Raw genomic sequence first — 20,835 nt, forward strand, 5'->3', positions numbered from 1 at the left:
AATTTACCAAGAAATTGGCATAACTTTTGGGTTTGGTGGAGTATAAAGAAGGATTTTCTGACCTTGAAGATTATAAACTCTGCAGTGACTGAGTCTGGAGACTTATACAGAATAACCAACAAATAAATCCAGAGCAGACACTCTCCCCACTCTTCACTCTTATAGAAGGAATCCTTCAGAAGGAAAATTTTTTAAAAATAATTTGCTTGGAAATGTCAAAATTGTAGGTAATTTCAACAAACTGAAACATTTATAAATATAAATCTGATCTTTCTAAATCACAAGTACAGAATAAACTTTTAAACTTAGTAGTTTTTCTTACATAGAATTGCTTGTTTCTAGTTGCAAACAGCAGGAAGATGATAATAAGGAGTGGGGGAGGATACAGGAATCTTTGAAAGTTCTAGATGAACTAGCAGTGAATGTAACAAAAGCCTTGGCACTTGCCACCTTGCTCCGTTGGTTATCAGCCTCACTAGAGACTAAACAGGCCCTTTTTGTTCCTCCTGCTAAAGGAGCTAGCATTGTTAAGTATTTTCCAATTGCCCCAAGATTATAAAATGTATTAAACTCTGCTGGATATCAAACTTTGGAGAAAAATCGTATTTTGCGAAAGTAACCACAGTGATTTTTTTCATTAATCCGAAGCTGTCATGTGGATATTTGCTGGCATGTTCTCTTGAGATTGGCCAGTAGTGATAATATTTGTTTGCAAGTCTTTATGTGGAGCACAGAACATGGAAATGTGTCTACATAAATAATGACTGACGTCAAAGGGCGATGGCTGTTTTTCATTTCTCTCATCTATGCTTTTATGTAGTTTGTTTACTTAGTAAGAAACACCATTTTATTGCCATTCTATCCAGATGTTTGAATAAGCTTGATCTTTTTTTTTTCCCTATGAAAACTACTATAGAACTTTACATTGTGAGTTTTCTTTTTTAAAAGGTGCCTAAGTTACAATTACTCATCAATGTTTATCACTTTTTAGATCTGACTGAAGCCTCTATTCCCAAATGGTTACTGGAAATTGGTGGTATTTATCTCCATGGTTATGACAAAGAAGGCAACAAGTTGTGTGAGTATATTTAACTTATATACTGGTTTTTCAAGACTTTGAGATGTACTTATCTATCTCAATAGAATTAGTAAGAGGCAGCACTTTCTCTATTTGCAAGTTTCCTGTAACTGGGGGTTGTTAGGGCCATCTTGACTGAGCATCAGATACTTAGTAGTTATACTACTGTTTGCAGTATAATAAAACGGACAGCAAAGGCAAATGCTACATCCTCTGACACAGCCAAAATTATGTAATTCAGAGTCATTCTCTTCTTTGTAATTTGACTGTGATATTAAAATTCAACCTGGTATTTTTACAGAAAAACTTTTTTGACGGTCCCTAATGGTTAATAAATGGACTTTTTTCAAGTTTCCCAGTCTGCCCCTCTAGCTTCTTCTTCAGTGTGTGTGATAGCAGGAAGAACAGTGGCACTCATCCCTGCTGTCCCAAGGACTTTCTTCCCTCCCCCTAGCCCAAAATCCGGCTTGGTTTAGTACCAAGGCTTAGCCTAGGCAGGAGTGTCGGAACCCCAGCCCCAGCAGAGTCAGTGCAATTTGCTCGCCCTCTGTGGTGTGTGGCCTCTTCCTGTTGGAACAGTTAAGTACTCTCTCTGCATTTTTCTCCTATCACTGGCTCCTCCTTCTTGGTCTTTCTCATTTCTCCCTTTCCACCTTCCCTTAAATTTGCTTCCCGGGCTTCATCCCTTCCTTGGCCTCTTTTACTTTCCAGCTGACACAGTCTCTGTGGGCGATCTCAAGTACCTTGACAGCCTCAGCTTCCTGCCCCTCCTCAAACAGCAGCAAGCCCACAGCATCCCAGGCCACATGCACGTACCTCACTGACCCTCACTGACTGGTGCCACCAGATTGATTGCTGGCCTGCTGCCCTCCACACAACACACAGCTGGACATCCGTGTCCCACCCCCTGCTCTCTCTCTGTACTGCCCAGCTCAGGCCAACAAACACATACTCTTCCGTCTGCCAGAGCTTCAGTGAACCCCTCTCCGTTTTCACCAGCACTTCCTCAGTTTAGTCCCTCATGGCCCCCTTCTCCCTAATCCCTTCCCAGGGCATCACCTGTTGCGTTTCCTTCTCTGCCTCTTCTTTTCTCCCCTCTGGGCTGCTGCCTGAGAGATGTTGTCAATAGGAAAATCAAAAACGCCTTAGTATATCATTCAGGGTCCTTCACACCCACTCTGTCTATTTAGCTTCTCCTCTCACCACTCATCACTTTTTGTCTCAGCTGCCACCACTCTGAATGCTTTGCCACACCCCGCCCACATGCAGGACACAGGCTCACACTTGCATAGTGCCTCTAGGGCTTTTCCTCTGGAAGGAACATTTTCTCTAGTGCTTGATAGAATGAATGGCTTTTTTTTTGTTAAGCATGGTGAAGAGTACTCTTAGGTTATTACCACATATTGTTTGTTCACCTGTATTTTCTTTCCCCCTTTACTTACTAGTGAAGTTTACTTATTTCTTAAGGGGATGGGAAAAATAGTTTCCTTCCTGCTACTCTTCTTTAAGGTTCCCAAGGGCGCATTAGTTCTCATTTTAAAAAAGGAAGAGATATTTTTTATCTGAGAAATAAAATGAATTATAAATGGAAAAATGAAAAGGGATAGAATGATATATGTATAAAATAATATTATAAAGTCATAATTTTTTTATGTTTTATCTAATGTTCTCCTGAAAGTGTGGATCAGGGTGAAGTATCATGTAAAAGACCATAAAACCATATTGGACAAAAAGAAGCTTATCGCATTCTGGTTGGAACGTTATGCTAAAAGAGAAAATGGGAAACCCATCACCGTGATGTTTGACCTGTCAGAAACTGGAATCAATAGCATAGTAAGCACTTTTTAAAATTCTGAGTGATTGTTTATCATGGTGTGCTCCCTCTCTCCTATCCTCCCTGCCACCGCCCCCCCCCCCCAACCAAATATTGCTATAAAATTGAGCTAACCAGGTTATGTTGGGGGATTTATTTTTTCCCCCTGAATTGTGAGTGAAGTTAAATATAGAATACAATTTGCAAAGAAATAAATTTGCTTTAGTGTTTGGCATTGAAACTGTAGATTTTCCAGAAATGTCCCTTGTCTGATACACAGGATATAAGTGTAGGATGTAGGGTACTGAGTAGAGGTGGTAACAGTGAACTTTTCTATCAAAGCTCTTATCCTACAGCACCTAACCCTGTGCCTGGCACAGCATAATGCACTCAGTAAATACTGAGGAAAGTGACATCTGCTCTCTTGTACCGTTAGATTCATACCGTGTTTTAACGTTGCGAGATGTCCACCTGAGTTTTGCACATACAGCACTTTTGTGATTTTGTTTGGGGTCCTTTGTTTGCTTGGTTGGATTTTTTGTTTGTTTGATTTGGTTAGCTTTGGAAAACAGTTGTCTCCAGGTGATTTTCCCAAGCTTAAAAAAATAAGTAAAAGCTACCCGTCCTTATTTTTGGGCCCTTGTAACCTTAATGGTAACTACAAACCCTTCAGCGGGAATGGGGATCCATTAGCACATTTATTAGAACTGATGTCTTCAAACCATGGCTAATTCTGGTAGCAGTGAAGTGTCATTTGCACACCTGCCTAGGGCAGTGTTAAAACCTTTTTGAAAATCCACTTGACAAAGTATGTTAAGAATCTTAAAGTGTTCACATTCATATTCTTTGCCTGGTAACTATCTTCTGGAAATTTATTCTAAAGAAAGAATCCTGGTACAGAAAAAGTATTACGCATCAAATGTTTTTTCAGAGTGTCATTTAAAATAATGAAAAATTAGAAAAATGTATTCATCAACATGGTGAAATGGTAAATTGAGGTGTACTCATTTATGGAGTATGTATAATGGTGTTTATAAATAATTTGTAGTAATATTGGAAAATACCTCTTTTAACTGAAAAAGGCAACAGGATTATATCACAGTGAAACCTAGCCCTCAAGAAGTCTTAGACATTAAAAAACAACAACAACAGATAAACAAAATACATACTAGAGAGAACCTCTAGAGAGAAGTAGAGATGAGTTTTGGGTGGTGGAACCACAGACTCCCCCCACACACACACTTCTTTCTATCTTTATATTTAAAGGGTTCATTGCCCTGGATTTTTTCAGTGTAGTTCTGTGTCACTGAGTTTTAGATTACAGAGTAAATCGTTTTATGCCCAAAATTTAAATCAAAATGCCTAGGTAAATAATATTTCATAAAAATAAATCATGACTCTGTTATCTTTTATGTGCAATAATTTCTAAGTATTAACCCAGAATAATGAAAAATAAATGTTAATGTTTTTTATTGCCAAATATAGGGGCAAAGAATTGACTTGAATTGTCTGATTTTTTTCAAGCTACAAAAGATATGCTTTCTCATTATCTTTAATTTATAAATAAGGTTTATTTGCATGACTAAATATTTAAATAATATTGTTTTAAAATACTTGAATCATATTGAATTATTTTTATATATGACCCTAATAATTCATGAAGGATTTAAGTTGGCTTATAAAGATGTATACAAAATTACAAGGCAAGAAATTTAAAGAATTACTTTTTAGAGTTGGGCCAGTAATTTGGCTCTAAACTTTCAGCTGCCTACCTAAAAAAAATGAAATCATTTAAATTCAGAGATTATACTTTAAAACCAGTGTCTTAGGAAAAGTATATGCATTCCTGATACTTAAAGTAGAGAGAAAAGTCTTTCATGAGTCCTCAAAGGGAGGGCATTTTACAAGATAATGTATAGCGTCCTTGAAAACATTCTCACAGAATGTAGACCAATCATTTCATAGAGCTTTTTTATGTAGGACCCACTAATATATGTACACCAGTGGCATCCTATCAAATCCACATGAATTAACAGTAACTTGGGATTTTATAAGCAAGGCCATTCAATTATAGAAAAGATGAAAACAAGAATATCAGATAAAGACTTTTTAGGCAAAGTCTCTGGGAGACACAGATCATATACTAGGTAACCAAATTTATATATAAGGAGTTAGTGAGATATTTCTTTAACCCTTGACTAAAAATTATTAAGCTCTCTGCACAGTGGGTATAATGATTAGTTATAAAGGTGTTATTACATAGTAGGATTTATCCCATAATAAATGCTTAAGATAGTTAAGGATGCTTACTTTACAGTTTACTGGAGTTAAAGATGCTGCAACTCACCCACTAGGAACGACTTAATAGACTCTCATCTATAGGACAAACCACCTTTCAGAATTGATGGCTTTAAGTTTGCCTGGTTATATGTAGCTTTCATCCTATAGTCCTTATAAGAAGGCTGGTCAGGATTAGTAAGTCAGCGTATGGCCATGGAATAACATGTAATAAAATGATCCATATGACCCTACTAACCTAATTTCATGTTACTGTGTTCAATGCAGTGGAGCCAACCAGATAACTATGCTTATAAAGGCTTCCAGAAATGGAAGTTAACCCTTTGCACTCTCTTGCTTTTTTCTCGATTCCTTTATTCTAATGCTAACCATGTCGAGTCACACTCGACAAAGAACAATACTTGAATGTAAACTGAGAAATTCTAATTCTCATTCTAGACCTCTAAATAAGAGGAAAGAATCTTGAAGTAAAATAGATACAGCAGGCCAATATGATAAGATTAATTGTGGAACAAAAGATTAATAAAATATGCTTTATTCAAGCTATTATGAAGTATAGAAATTAGCTTTAAAATCAACTATTGCAGAATTTATATACATATGTTTTATTATCCCAAATGGTCAGATTATAAACTTTATACATGATTCATTAATTATTCAGCAGAATTTTTAGAGTTTCTCTATGAGGATTGCTTTTAGCTCCATTTTATAATTCCATGCTATCTTAGCAGCCTGAGATCTAACTCATTTGAGGTAACATGAATGATGCTTAAGCTTCTGATTTCTTTAACTTAGTTTTAGGACTGATTATTATAATTAGTTTAATGAATTAAGACCTTAATCCTTGGGAATCTATGTATTAATACATGAGCTTATTTTTAAAGAATTTAATAATTGTCTCATTTGTATTTAATAATTTATCACTTTTAGAAATATGCAGTTTAAAATTCTCTAATGTGGACAGTCTTAAAAGATTTAAATGTATAATCTTTTTTTAGGACATGGATTTTGTACGCTTTATCATCAACTGCTTTAAGGTTTATTACCCTAAATACCTCTGTAAGTAACTTATTCCTTTATAAACATACAAGAGGCCCATGCACCGGTGGGGTCCCTCGGCCTGGCCTTCAGGTATTGGGGCGAAACCGGCTCTCCGACATCCCCCGAGGGGTTCTGGATTGCGAGAGGGTGCAGGCCAGTCTGATGGACCCCAGCGGTGCCCGGTCAGGACTGGGGAGGGACCGTGGGAGGGCTGAAGGGCATGTCTGGTCCATCTTGCCCAGTCCCTGTCGCTGGAACCCAGCAGCAAGCTAACCTACTGATCAGAGCATCTGCCCCCTGGTGGTCAGTGCACATCATAGCGACTGGTCAAACAGTCAGATACTTAGCATATTAGACTTTTATTATATGGGATGAAATGTAGAAACTGTAAACAATGTCTTAAAATTGTGGAGCTTTATATTATTATAGACTTTAATAGCTGAAACATTGTTTTCTGATGAGCTTAAATGTGTTCATAGAAGTTTAAGCACATATTGTAATAGGCATAGGGGGAAATTTACATAAATAATCATGTCCTTTAGAGTTAGTTTTAAGAGTTCTAAACTGTACATATGGTATCCTATAACATACACACACACACACAGGTACATGAAAACATACACTTATCTCAAAGATTAACCCATTTTTACTAATCTTTCAATTCAGAAATTCCTTTAAAATATTTATTATATTGACTTTGGCTGGGTAGCTCAGTTGATAAGAGCATTGTCCCGACATGCCAAGGTTGTGGATTCAGTCCCAAGTCAGGGTACATATAAGAATCAACCAATGAATGCATAAGTGGAACAACAAATTGATATTTCTCTCTCTCCCTCTCTTCCCTCCTCTCTCTAAAAATCAATTTCAAATACAAGAAAACATTTATTATATGGAATGTCCTACATACAAGAAACAGATTAATATTGATAAAGTGTACTTTGTGATAAGCTATACTCATACATAAAGTACATTGTTACTAATTGCTATTTACAAATTGTCATTGAGAAAACGACTATAGTGTACTGTATTTGAATCTGACGTTGAAACTGTTTTAAAGTTCAATGGACTTCAACAGTAATATGACATGCCACATCCAGACTCCATTTACCCACTTAACAATTTTCTTTTGTACCGTTATGCAAACAACAAAAACAATAAACAGACAAAAGGCCAAGCTACTTGCCAAAGGACAGTGATAATGCAATATTTATTTCCTGTAAGCTATTCTCCTTGGCTGGGCTCCTCACCATTTTGAGAAGTTAGTTTAATTCTAGCACCACTCGCCCTTCACTGACTTAGAAATGAGTCAGTCAGCTCCGTTTTTTGTTATATTCAGATCATCATTTTTTCTAGGTTAGATATATGTGATATTACTATAGTGGTACTAAGTCACATTCAATTAATTTTTTTTTCATCTTTCAGCAAAAATAGTGATCTTTGATATGCCTTGGATAATGAACGGTGAGTATATTACCTATACTTTCTAAAATGGAATGTCTGATTTCCTTTTTTCTTTGCCAACTTCGCCACATTGCTATGGTTGTTTAAAAAAATATTGATATTGTGCTTGGTGTATACTCTTAAGTGGCTAGATCTAAACCATTGAAAGGCTGTTCCAAAGCAAACTAGTCTAATTTTTCTACCCCATAGGGTCACTTACTAGTCTTCTCTAAAACCAGCCTCAGGATAGTCAACCATTCAGGTCAAACTATAGTCCGAAGCCTCAGTTTATCTCCCACAGGTGGGGTATTTCATGAAACACAGGCCTTAGCTAGGTTTTCTCATGGGCTTCAGGTGTTGAGGAGGAAGGTGGGATGAATCTGAAATGTACTCCAAATCTCTGTAGTCACATACCCCTAGGATGACAGTCATAATATATATTTTTTAAATTATTGGAAAACACTAGTTATCAAAAAACTTCTCACAAAGAAAAGTCCAGGTCCAAATGGCTTCACTGGTAAATTCTACCAAACATACAGAAGCAACACCAATCCTTTGTAAACTCTTCCAAAAAATTAGAAGAGGGAACAATTTCCCATTCATTTCATGAGCAAGTATATGCCTAATCACAAACATCACAGGAAAACTATAGACCAACATCTCGTATGAATATAGATGGGCCAATCCTCAATAAAGTACTAACAAACTATATCTAGCAACATATAAAGAGGATTATACACCATGACCAAGTGGGATTTATCTCAGGAATGCAAAATCAGTTCAACAAAAGAAAATCAAACAGTGTTATCCACCATATTAATAGGCTAAAAGGAAAAAAAAGGTTTCTCTCAATAGACACAGAAAAAGCATTTGAAAAAAATTCAGTAGTCTCCTGATAAACACACTCAAGAAAATAGGAATAGAAGGCACAAATAGTTGAAGCAACTGTGAAGTTAGGGAGACCCAGTAGTCCACACAGACTACCCTCACTTCTGACACAAACTGTAAGGTCAAGGGGTTCCCCAAACCAGTCTCACTCAGGTTTACTAGAATGACTTACAGAACTCACTGGAAACAGGTATACTCGCAGCTACAGTTTATTACAGGGAAAAGATTCAGATTAAAATGAGCAAAGGGAAGAAAAACATAGAATCAAATCCAGGGAAATACCAAATGTGGAGCAAGGTAGTATTCCAGCACCAATATGTGGCAGTACCTATGGAGTAATGCCAATCAGAAAAGATCACCCAAACTTCAGTGCTCAGAGTTTTTATTGGGGTTTCATTACATAGGCCAGACTGATTTACCACAATGTTTACCCCAGTCTTCCCAGAGGTTTACTGATACTATGTGATGCAAAGCCCCTACTCTAAGTCATATTGGTCCTGTGTGACCCAAGGCCCCAAGCAGCTAAAGGCAAAGGCCAGACCTTTCTTTGAGTAAGGTTAAGTCTTCACTACACAGAAGAGAACCTGCAGAGCCTGATAAAGGGCATCTAGGTAAAACCTAAATCTGTGAAAACCCACAGCTAACATGAAGTAATATTAACAATAGTTGCAGGTGACATAATCTTCTATATGCAAAATTTTAAGGAATACAAACACACAGAAACTTATTAGAACTAATAAATGAGTTCAGCAAGGTGGCAGGATGCAAACTTAATACACAAAATCAATTGTATTTCTATATACTCGCAATGAATTATCCAAAAATGAAGTTAAGAAAATTTCATTTATAATAGCATCACAAAGAATAAAATACTTAAACATAAAATTAATAAAAGAAGTTTGATACTTGCACACTGAAAACTACATAACACCACTGAAAGATATTAAAGACCTAGGTAAACATCTCTTATTCAAGGATTGGAAGACCTAATATTGTTAATATGACGATACTTCCTGAATTGATCCACAAATTTAATGCAGCCCCTGTCAAAATCTCAGCTGCCTTTCTTTTTTCACAGTAATTGGCAATCAATTGACTTAAATTGATATGGCAATGCAGGAGACTCAGAGTAGTAAAAATAATCTTGAAAAAGAACAATGAAATTGGGAGGACTCACACTATTTTAAAAAATAGTATTTCTTGATTTTAGAGAAAGGGAGAGAGAAAGAAACATCGATTGGTTGTTTCCTATATGTGCCTCAACAGGGGATTAAACCCAAAACCTGGGTATGTGCCCTTGTGCCCTGACCAGGAATCGAACTAGTGACCTCTTGGTTCATGGGTCGATCCTGAAGTACTGAGCCACACTGTCTGGGTCCCATGTTTTTATTCCAAAACTCACTACAAAGCTATAGCAATTAAGATGTGGTACAGACATAAGGCTAGATAGATACATAGAATTGAGAGTCCAAAAGGAAACTAACATTAATGGTTAATTGTTGACAATGGTGCCAAGACAATTCAGTAGAGAATTAATAGTCTTTTTAATAAAAAGTATTATGACAACTGAACATCTGCATTCAAAAGAATGTAGGTGGATCTCTACCGCTCATCATATACAAAAGTTAACTCAAATGTAAGAGTTAAAACTATAAAACTCTTATAATAAACCAAATGAGTAAATCTTTGTGACCTTGGATTAGGCATTGTTTTTTTTAGATATGACACACAAAAAAACCCCACATGGGACAAAAGGAAAAAATACTTTGGACTTTATTAATATTTAAATAGTTTGTGCTCCAAAGTATACCACCAAGAAGGTGAAAAGACAACTGTCAGAATAGAATAAAATATTTACAAATTATACATCTGATAAGGGACTTAAGTGTAGAGTATAGAAGTAACTTTTATAATGCAACAATAAAAAAGCAAATGGCTCAGTTAAAAAAGGTGAATGATTTGAATAGACATTTTTCCAAAGAAGATATGTAAACGGCAATGAACACATGACAAGATGCTCAACATTAGTCCTTAATTCAAGTCAAAATCAAATAAGATAGTACTTCATACCCACTAGGATGGCTATAATCAAAGAGACAGACAGTAGCAAGTGTTGATGAGGATGTGGAAAAATTGGAACCCTCATACATTGGTGGTGAGAATGAAAAAATGACAGTTCCTCAAAGAAGTTAAACATAAAATTACTATATGGCCCAGAAATTCCACTCCTAGCTATATATCTTCAAGAGAAGTGAAACCATATGCTCACACACGAACTTGTACACAAATGTTCATAGCAGCTTTACTCATAATAGTGAAAAGTGGAAACAACCCAAATATTCATAACTGATGAATGGATAAACAAGTGTTATATATCCATAAAATGGACAATTATTCAGTCATAAAAAGCAATTAAATACCTTTTAAATGCTATGTCATGGATGAACCTTAAAAACATGCTAAGTAAATGAACAAAACCAGTAGGAAAAAAAAACATTGTATGATTCTATTTATATGAAATGTCCAAAATAGGCAAATCCATATAGACAGAAAGTAGATTAGTGTTTACCATGGAATGGGAGAAGACAAGACAAGGAGAGATTGTAAGTGAGGGTTTCTTTTTGGTGTGATGAAAATGTTCTAAAATTAAGAGAGTGGTGATGGTTGTGCAACTCTGTGAATATACTAAAAACCATTGATGTGTATACTTTAAAAGGATAAATTTTATGATATGTAAATTATATATCATCTAGAGGCCTGGTGCATGAATTCGTACACGGGTGGGGTCCCTCAGCCTGGCCAGCAGTCGGGGCCATCTCGCCCAGTCTGGATCGGGCCAGTGGGCCAGGGGGAGGGGAGGGAAAGGACCATGGGAGGTTGGCTGTGGGAGCACACTGACTACCAAGGGGCAGCTCCTGCATTGAGTGTCTGCCCCTGGTGGTCAGTGCGCACCATAGCGACTGGTCGACCGGTTGTTCAATCGTTCGGTTGTTTGGTCACTTAGGCTTTTATATACACTGAGTGGCCAGATTATTATGTGTTCAGAGATCATAATAATCTGGCCACTCAGTGTATTTAGATAACACTGTTCTAAACTAATAGAGCACTTTAGCTAATTCAAGCAGTATAACTTTAAATATGTCAACTCAGACTTTTTAGATAGAAATGAAAATGCAAATGTTATGTAAAAAAATTTAAGCACAATTAGCCAAAGTAAAAATATAATTTTCTGAACTATATTCAGCATTTGTTATTCTGTTTTATTTCTTTTTTTCTCTTTCTTATTGAATTTATTGGGGTGACATTGGTTAATAAACTTATATAGGTTTCAGGTGTACGATTATGTAACATCACCTATACATTGTATTGTGTATTCACCACCCCAAGTCAAGTCTCCTTCCATTTTTATACTGTTTTATTTCTTGATTTAAATTGATGCTTTTGCAAATTTAATGCAGGATTCCTCTTTTAATTTCTTTAAAATGTGTTTGGAATGTCACAATGGAAAGAAGGTTTAAAAAATTATTTACAGAATGGCATGACAGAACGGATTATAATTATTAAACAGCTGGGTTTGATAACAGTTTATTCTTGCAGATTCTGTCAATTCCTCACAATTACATAGATTGGAGGACTTGAGAGAAAGGCAGAGGTTAGATTAGGATGGAAATCTGGGTGCAGCTCACACCCATTATGAGGTGGCCTACTTCTCTTCCTGACTTCCCATTTCAGAAAGTTTTTCAGACTGGGAGTTTTATCAGAAACATAAGGCAAATGACTTTTCCCATAATACTGTGCAGTTATTCCCTCAATCAATGCTGTTTGATTTAGTGTCTGGAAATCTTAGTAGTTGGGATTATTGATGGATTTGTGCAGAGGCCAAAACTCTGATGAGTATATTTGAGAACATTAGAGTAATTGAATCTTCTTGAATCTTTATGGACCATTGAAATCTGTAAGGGAAAGTCACAGTGTAAATGCCTGTAGGAATTAGACAATGTTAAGTATCATGTCATGGGAATATACATATTAACAAATTTTAGCCTAACCTATTTTCAGAAGACCTGAGTTAGCACCTACAGTAAATTAATTGAGAAAGAGAATGAAAAGAATTTAATAAAGTAACTGTTTTTTTCTTCAGCTGCTTTCAAAATTGTGAAATCCTGGCTTGGTCCAGAAGCAGTGAGTTTGTTGAAGTTTACAAATAAACATGAAGTCCAAGACTATGTCAGTGTAGAATACCTGCCTCCCCACATGGGTGGAACTGTAAGTATAGTACTTGAAACTTGTTCCTAAAATAAGACTGGGTCATGGCACATTAGGCTGTATTCTTTCCTCAAGGAAAAAGGAAAAGCAGTGTCATAATATCCAAAGGAAGCTCATAGATTCACCAAAATAATAAGCAGTGTTACATTTTTTTTAAGTTTTCAAGTTGTTACATTGCTATTTTTGAATGGGTTTGAACTGAAAACTATTCAGTAAAAATGTATTCAGTATTTAGAAACAAGTGTTCAGTAAAAGTCTTTCTACTGCTATTTTAGTCACCCTGTGCCCCTCCCCAGTTCCATTATTTATTTTTTCCAGGGATCTGTATTGCCTATATAAGCAACTGTAGAATATATGTATAAGCAAATATAGTATATATGTAATTCTTCCTTCTTCCCCTCTCTTTTAACCAAGTAGTATATTTATACACTATTATGCATCCTGCTTTTTTCTTTACCTGTCTCAGAGATCATTTCAAATCAATATGTGACAAGCTGTCTTACTCTTACTTCTGACTGCAAAATATTCCAGGGTCTAGAGATGAACCATAAGTTATTTAATTAATAACCATTAGGTATTAGTTTTTTTTTATTTATCTTTAGTTTGTTTCCAATTGTTTACTATTAAATAATCTTTTTCATTTAAAAGATAATTTAGCCCAGCCAGCGTAGCTCAGTGGTTGAGCATCGACCCATGAACCAGGAGGTCAACAGTTGGATTCCCAGTCAGGGCACATGCCTGGGTTATAGGCTTGGTCCCCAGTGGGGGTGTGTGCAGGAGGCAGCCAACAATGATTCTCTCATCATTGATGTTTTTATCTATCTCTCCCTTTCCCTTCCTCTCTGAAATAAATAAAAATACTTAAAAATAAATAAAATAAAAGATAATGTATACTATCAAGTTTTTTGCAAATGATTTTACTACTTACAAATAAGAGATCAGGAGTAAGTAGGTATGTGTTAAATTCTTAATACCATATAACAATAAAACATATTGTGATAATGACTATTTATAAACTGTAAAACCTATAGAAATGGTATGCCTTGGGTTAACTTGATTGACAATATTTCTACTTGATTTTTATAATCTTCGTTGTATACTGCCTTCCTGGCAAAATTGTATTCAACCAGAACCAAGGGGATAGCAAGATGAAAAGTTTTGGTATGTCCTTGTTTGTTTTCTTTGATTAAAAAAACTTGAACTAATATTTTTTTTATTTGAAGTTTGATGCTTTTCTATTCTGAGACTTTATATTTCATATTTTAACCTATAAAAACCAGACTATGGTTCATTTCAAGTACTACCCTTAGTTAAAATGATGATTTTATTGATTTGACATTTTTTAACATTTGCCCATAGAATTATCCTAAAATTAATAGCATTTAGTAAAATTTATTTTTCATTTTAGAGATATAAAAGGTTATTTTATTTCCCATTCTCTGATGTTAGCGGTATATTTCTTCAGATTGTAGTCACAATTGTAGTTAGGACTACTAATTTTTTCATTTTTTTATTTTTGTTTTCAAAAAGTAATACATACACTTTTTTTTTAACAGAAAAGAATACAAAAGATTGAAAAGTATAACATTACAGTGAAAAGTATGTCTCCCTCCACAGGTCACTGCCCCTGGGGCAGTCACTGTTTCCAGGTTTTCTCTCCTTCTGGAGATATTGTGTCCATTATACTATTTTACATAATGGTCACATGTCATATATATTCTATTGTGGGGTTTTTTATATAATTTATTTTTAAGTTATACCATATTGACTCATAGAGGTCTACCTGACTCATTAGCCATTGCAGGACATTCCACTGTGTGGATATAACATAACTTATTTAATCAGTTCTCTTTTGAAGGTACATTACTTATTTTCTAATTTTTTGCCATTACTAATAGTGCTGCAGTGACTATCCTTGTAAATAATTTTTGATGAGCGGGTGCGGCAGTATATATAGAGGATAAACTCCTGGAAGTAAAATTAGGTCAATGGGTATATTTAGTGTTTAATTTTTATAGCTGTTGCCAATTTCCTCTAAAGAGATTGTGGTCATTTACCAATAATGTGTGAGAACATTTGAACCACATTCCTGCCAACACCACATAGTATCGTTTTTGCCAGTTTGGGGTGAAAAATATTTCATTATAGTTTTAATTTTCATTTCTTTTATTGTCAGTGATGCTGAGCATGTTTTAATGACTTAAAAGGCAGCCTTCATTATTTTTCTGTGAACTGTATCATTCCTTTATTCCTTGTTCTGTTAGGTTATTCTTTTCTTGTTGTATATATTAACAAAAGCTGTTTTTTTATTCTGTGTGTGGTGCACATTTTCCCAGTTTGTGGCCCTTTTTTAAAAGTTTTATTTTACTGTGCTCAATTTTTATCAATATTTGCATGCCTTCTATTTTTTGTGCTCTGCTTAGAAAGGCTATCCCTGCTTAGGTTTGTTTTTGTTTTTTTTTCTATCCTCTTGTGTGTTGCTCTGGAGCTTATATGGTTTTAAAAAGTAAATACACACACAGACTTGCAGACACACTTAAAGCTTTCATCCATCTGAAATTCTTTTTGGTGTAAAGTGTGAGCTAAAGATCCAGTTTGCTTGTTTTACAGATGGCTGGCCAATTGTCTCACACCACTGATTACTTTTTCCTTTTCTGGTTTGTTTTAAATTTCACTGTCTGATTCAGTCTATTTCCTTGGCCAAATGAATGGATTTCAACTTTACTAAGAGAATTCTTTTCCTTAGCAAGCTGATCCAAAATTCCTTTTCTTCTAGGATCCTTTCAAATATAGCTACCCACCACTAGTAGATGATGACTTCCAGACACCGTTGTGTGAAAATGGGCCTATTGCCAGTGAGGATGAAGCTTCGAGTAAGGAAGATACAGAAAGTGATGGCAAAGAAATCTTGGAAGCAATTTTTAATGAAGAACAAATAGCTATTCTAAAAAAGGTAATTGTAATAATAATATGAAATTAAATCAAAAGCTGTGGCCTAGCCCCAATTCTACTAATAGCTTGCTATGCGATTTTGGGTAATTCACAACTTTCTGTCCTTCTGCATCTTTGTATGTACAAAGAAAGAAGGATGGGATGGGGTGATTCCATACTTTTGTATAAAAATTGGCAAAATGCACTTGACGGTGTTATCTAAACTATTTTTATTTATCTGAAATAAAATTAATACTTTACCTTCTTGATCTACTTCCTCTCTTTGTTTCATATTTTAAAAAGCACTTAGTTGTCTTCTTATAATCAGGGGCTTGATAAATACATTATAATTTAAAACAAATCCAAAGACTCTTAAGGGAAGGACCATGTTGTATGTTCTATAATCATTTATAGTAGGCACTCAAATTGTATGTTAATGTAACAATATATATTAATTATGTAATTTAGGTATAATAAAGCTACATTAAAGATTATAATTTGCATTGAATCAATATAATGTTTACTTTTTGACCTAATGACCTGCCCAACCATCAAGTATGAAACTAAATTTCTTGATCTTTTCTTCATATTTTTTTAATCTTTAGATTAACCTAACTGAATCTACTTCCAAAGCAGAAGAAAATGAAAAAGTTGATTCCAAGACTAAAGCTTTCAAAAAACCATTGAGTGTATTTAAAGGGCCCTTATTACACATCAGGTAATAATGGAAGATTTTATTAGCTATGCTTTCATAACATATTTTGATCATCTTGAGGGAACTGCAAAGTAAGAAAACTTCTATACTGTTTTTGAAACTGGCGAAATACAAAATTAAGAGTTATCTAAAGACCTTGGTTTCCAGACATAATGGATAGTTTTAGCCACCTTTTTATTATTTTCCATTCAGTGTGCTTAAAAGGCTCTCATATATCAGGTAATAATAGTGAACTAGAGGCCTGGTGCAATGACGCCAACGTCCCACGCCCTGGCCTCTGGCCAGAGGCCCTCCCTCCACACAGCCAGGGCACGGGACGCTGGGCTTGCATCGCCGTGCCGCCAGCATCTCCCCCCCCCCTCCTCCGGCCGCTATGGCACTGCCATCTTTTGTCTCAGAGTGGTGGTTAATTTGCATATTACTCTTTTATTAGATAGGATATTCTTATAGTAACAGTAAATCTGAATGACATGTATTTTTCTCATTTTACTGATACTGTTAGACTTTAAACAAGTTCACAGATTCCAGAAACAACATTGAAATGTAGGTATTTATCGATTTGACCTTCCAAAAGCTAAAGCTGAATCAGAAAAATAGTTTTATTAAAGCCACATTTCAACCCATCTCTTGTTTCTAGGTTGTGCAATCCAAAAGATTCAGGATTGTTTCTTTATCTTTATGTAAAGACCTCTTTCTCTCTAATGATGCTTTTTGGTTGGTAAATCTATTTAGCCTTATATTAATGTTGCTATATCATCTTTCTTTAGTGATGACCTAATATATCATTTTCTATGCCTTTACTTGAAACTTTTCTATGTAATTGTTTTAGGTATGTCTGTTATGAACAATGCAGCCAGAGTTTTAACAAATTGAATCTGAGATTCTCAAAATGACAAGATTAGTTTGTTTACACGTATTATGATTACTGTTATATTTGGATTTGTCATGTATGTATGTGAGAGAGGAAGAAAGAGAAACAGAAACACGCATGACTGTTCAGTTTACCATGTTTTTTCTTTGCCATTTTACCTCTTTGAAGTTTGTTTCCCATTTTTCCCTCTACTGGTTTGGAAGTTACTCCATTTTTTCACTAGAGGCTTGTCAAAACCATAGGTTATAAATATTTACATTTATATTTGTAATATCAAGGCTTATAAATATCACGGTATGGCCGGAAGAGCTCATTAGGGAGAAAGCCAAAGTGGAACTTGGGTCTCTGCCATTCCCTGCCTCTGTTCCAGGACAGTCACAGGGCTTCCACACGCACCCAAGGACCCATCCTATGTCTGCCTCCCCAGAGCTTCTCACAGTTTCTGTGCTGGTTTCTGGGAGCAGTTCTGATATCCAAAACCTTCCTGACTTTTCTGTGGCATACTTCAGGTTGAGTCCGAAAAGGAAACCAACAGTCCTGCTCACAAAGCCCTACTGGGAGAGCACTTCCTTAAAAATGTATGTTCTCTAAATGAATAAACATCTCTGATGTGAAGACATTCCTGTCATAACATGAGTCTATTTAAAGGTGCATCTCTACGTCAAGAGCTATCTGAAGAATTCACCTTTTTATCTAAAACAAAAACAAAAATACTGTCCTTCCCATTGTTTGGAGGCACCTGATCCAGTTTGGACAACTTAGCTGAAGTGTTTGTGTTTTCATTTTAGGTCACGGACATTACAGTAGCCAAGAACAGTAAAATGTGCATTTTGAGGCTCTCTGGTTTTACTGTTTGACAAGTTCTTCCTGCACTTCTCACCCTAGATTTTATTTGTGTTTATTTTTCTTCTTCCCTATTACATAGAAAAGGCCTTTATTAGTAAGAAATTATTCTGTTACTTGAATACATCTCTAATGATTTTCTTTTGAAGTTATGCTCTTCTCTGTTGGTGTATAAAAATATGCTCCACTCTAATCTGTTGTAATTAGATGAAGTTGAGGCAGCAATTCTGTATTTGCTTTGATTATTGTCTATAACCTTCCAAAGAGTTCAAGTAAGTGTACCTTAAGTTGGAGCTGATTATAGGACTAATTCAGAATCTTTCTAATTCTGTGTTCCTTCCTATTTTGCTTTTGATCTTGGGGAAACCATAGGACTTTTTAAATAGCATGCATTGGATTAATAAGATTGACATACAAAATATATTAGGTAATTATTTTGTAATCTTGTCTTTTTTGATAAAATTTACTTATGCAAATGAGCATAAAATATTAACCAAATGTTTTTCTTCAAGCTGGATTAGATTGTCATTTATTTTGAGTAATACAGATGTCCTATGTTTTTGTCATTACTTAGCCCAGCGGAAGAACTGTATTTTGGAAGTGCAGAATCTGGAGAGAAGAAAACTTTAATAGTGTTGACAAATGTAACTAAAAACATAGTGGCATTTAAGGTAAATTTTTGAAATATAGGACAAATTATGTGTGAAAATTTGGCATGACATTTAGACAATATTAATTGAAAGATTGATAATTTTGAACTTACACAGTGGTTTTATTTATGATCTTTTTAGGCATGTTATAATGCCTTAGCTTATCCAGAATTTTTCCTGGGATCTGTATTTCAATCTTTTATTTACAATAACAGGCTAATGCCCAAATTAATTCCAGGGTTTAACATTTGTTGTAAATAAAAAACCCAAGGAAATCACTCTTCGTTATATGATTAGTTCTTAATAATATTTCTTAAAATAAAATTATAAAATCAAATATGCATTTTCTCCCAAGTATAGTATATTCAGGAGTATTAGTTTATACTGGATACTAACCTGATATTGAGCATTAAGTGTCATAAGACTGAGTCAACCACCATCCCATATTGTAGGTATTACTTCCTTAAGTCCTCTATTTAATTTAAATTTAACCATTGGATGTCTGGATGTCCTTTGATTATCAGCTGTGTGTTTTTTTAATTTTTGAACACTATTTTAACATGTGGATTCAGGTTTTTGAATTTGTGTTAATTCAAGTGATTAGCACATGATAAATATTTAACAGATAGAATACTTATTTTATTTAAGGGGAAGGCTAAGTGACAATTGGACTTAAAAATGAGTAAATATGTTTTAAATAGCTTGAGATGCTTTTTTCCTAATGGTGAGCAAAGATATATTCTATGCATAATCATCAAAGCTTATTTTGTAAATTTTGGTTATTGATTAACTGCTAATTTTGTTAAAAGTCCCTTATAAGCCATTTTCCCAAAAGTCATAGAGGTTATTATGTGACTACTGTATTTATAAACAGGTGAGAACAACTGCTCCGGAAAAATACAGAGTCAAGCCTAGCAACAGCAGCTGTGACCCTGGAGCATCAATTGATATAGTTGTTTCTCCACACGGGGGTAAGTTGTCATATGATAGCCATTGCACTGTAGGCACCTGTTTTCCCACATGTAAAATGAAATGGGCAAATGGGTCTCCCAAGTCCTTCCCAGCGTTAAATAATTGTCACTTGTTTTTTAACGAGTAAAATTGTTTCAGCTGATACCAGTTGAAATTAATTTCAAAAAAGAACTCATTTTTTAGGACTTTTTCCCTTTTTTACGGTAGTTCCATATCCCTATTTTCCTTACTTTTTTCTAGAATAACGCCTTAAGCCACACACCTAAACTTCGGTAACGATTCCTGTTCAAATAATTTGCCCTTTTGAACACAGGCTTTGCAGTCTCTGCCCAAGACCGGTTTCTGATAATGGCTGCAGAAATGGAACAGACATCTAGCACAGGCCCAGCAGAATTGGCTCAGTTCTGGAAAGAAGTTCCCAGGAACAAAGTGATGGAGCACAGGTATGCTTTTTACTCATAGGCCTTGAAATGTGGTGGGAAAGATCCGAAAAAGACATGTGCCTTCTAGTGTTTGGCAGACATTGAGGCATCTAGTGTGGGCCCGAGTTCTGTGAGGCTGTGGGGGTGCCCAGGGGAATGAGACCTGGAGTTTCTCAAGATGGTTGCTAATAGCAGACACTTGCTTTCCGGCCAGTCACAAGAATCTGGATGTGTCAACACACAGATATTGTCTGATAACTTCAGTATAATCATGGGTGGGAAGAATGTGATTTAGCAGTCAGTTAAAGTCCCTGTGATTAGGGACTGAATGGCCACTGATCTTTTTTAACTCTTCTCTAAATTTGATAGATATCTTCTGAAAGTAGAGGGAAAGAGAGCCTTATAATTTCATCTTGATAAGGAAGTCCTTAAGGCTAGGGACTTTGCCATACTCTTTCCTGTCCTTTCAATTTGGTCTTTCCATAGATACCAATAAGACATTGTTTAGGATGAGAGCGGTCTAAAATTTTTTCAAACATGGAAGGTTTTGCATTTCAAAGGATCTATCACCTGGCCACTGATCAGTAGGATCTTATATTAATCTCAA

At 35.3% G+C, this 20,835-nt stretch overlaps 1 protein-coding gene across 2 annotated transcripts in view; it reads left to right on the top strand.

Moving 5' to 3' along the window:
• MOSPD2 (motile sperm domain containing 2) overlaps positions 1 to 20,835 on the top strand; it is a 40,297-nt gene that overhangs the window by 13,622 nt on the left and 5,840 nt on the right. For both annotated transcript variants that reach the window (XM_079765230.1, XM_079765231.1), the window contains exons 4-13: positions 992 to 1,078; positions 2,757 to 2,911; positions 6,188 to 6,248; positions 7,653 to 7,691; positions 12,700 to 12,824; positions 15,601 to 15,777; positions 16,361 to 16,473; positions 18,759 to 18,855; positions 19,709 to 19,805; positions 20,120 to 20,249. In XM_079765230.1, the coding sequence (XP_079621356.1) occupies positions 992 to 1,078; positions 2,757 to 2,911; positions 6,188 to 6,248; positions 7,653 to 7,691; positions 12,700 to 12,824; positions 15,601 to 15,777; positions 16,361 to 16,473; positions 18,759 to 18,855; positions 19,709 to 19,805; positions 20,120 to 20,249 (1,081 nt within the window). The remainder of the gene's footprint in view (positions 1 to 991; positions 1,079 to 2,756; positions 2,912 to 6,187; positions 6,249 to 7,652; positions 7,692 to 12,699; positions 12,825 to 15,600; positions 15,778 to 16,360; positions 16,474 to 18,758; positions 18,856 to 19,708; positions 19,806 to 20,119; positions 20,250 to 20,835) is intronic.

The sequence above is a fragment of the Cnephaeus nilssonii genome, assembly GCF_951640355.1.
Source record: "Cnephaeus nilssonii genome assembly, chromosome: X".
Taxonomy (NCBI): Eukaryota; Metazoa; Chordata; class Mammalia; order Chiroptera; family Vespertilionidae; genus Cnephaeus; species Cnephaeus nilssonii.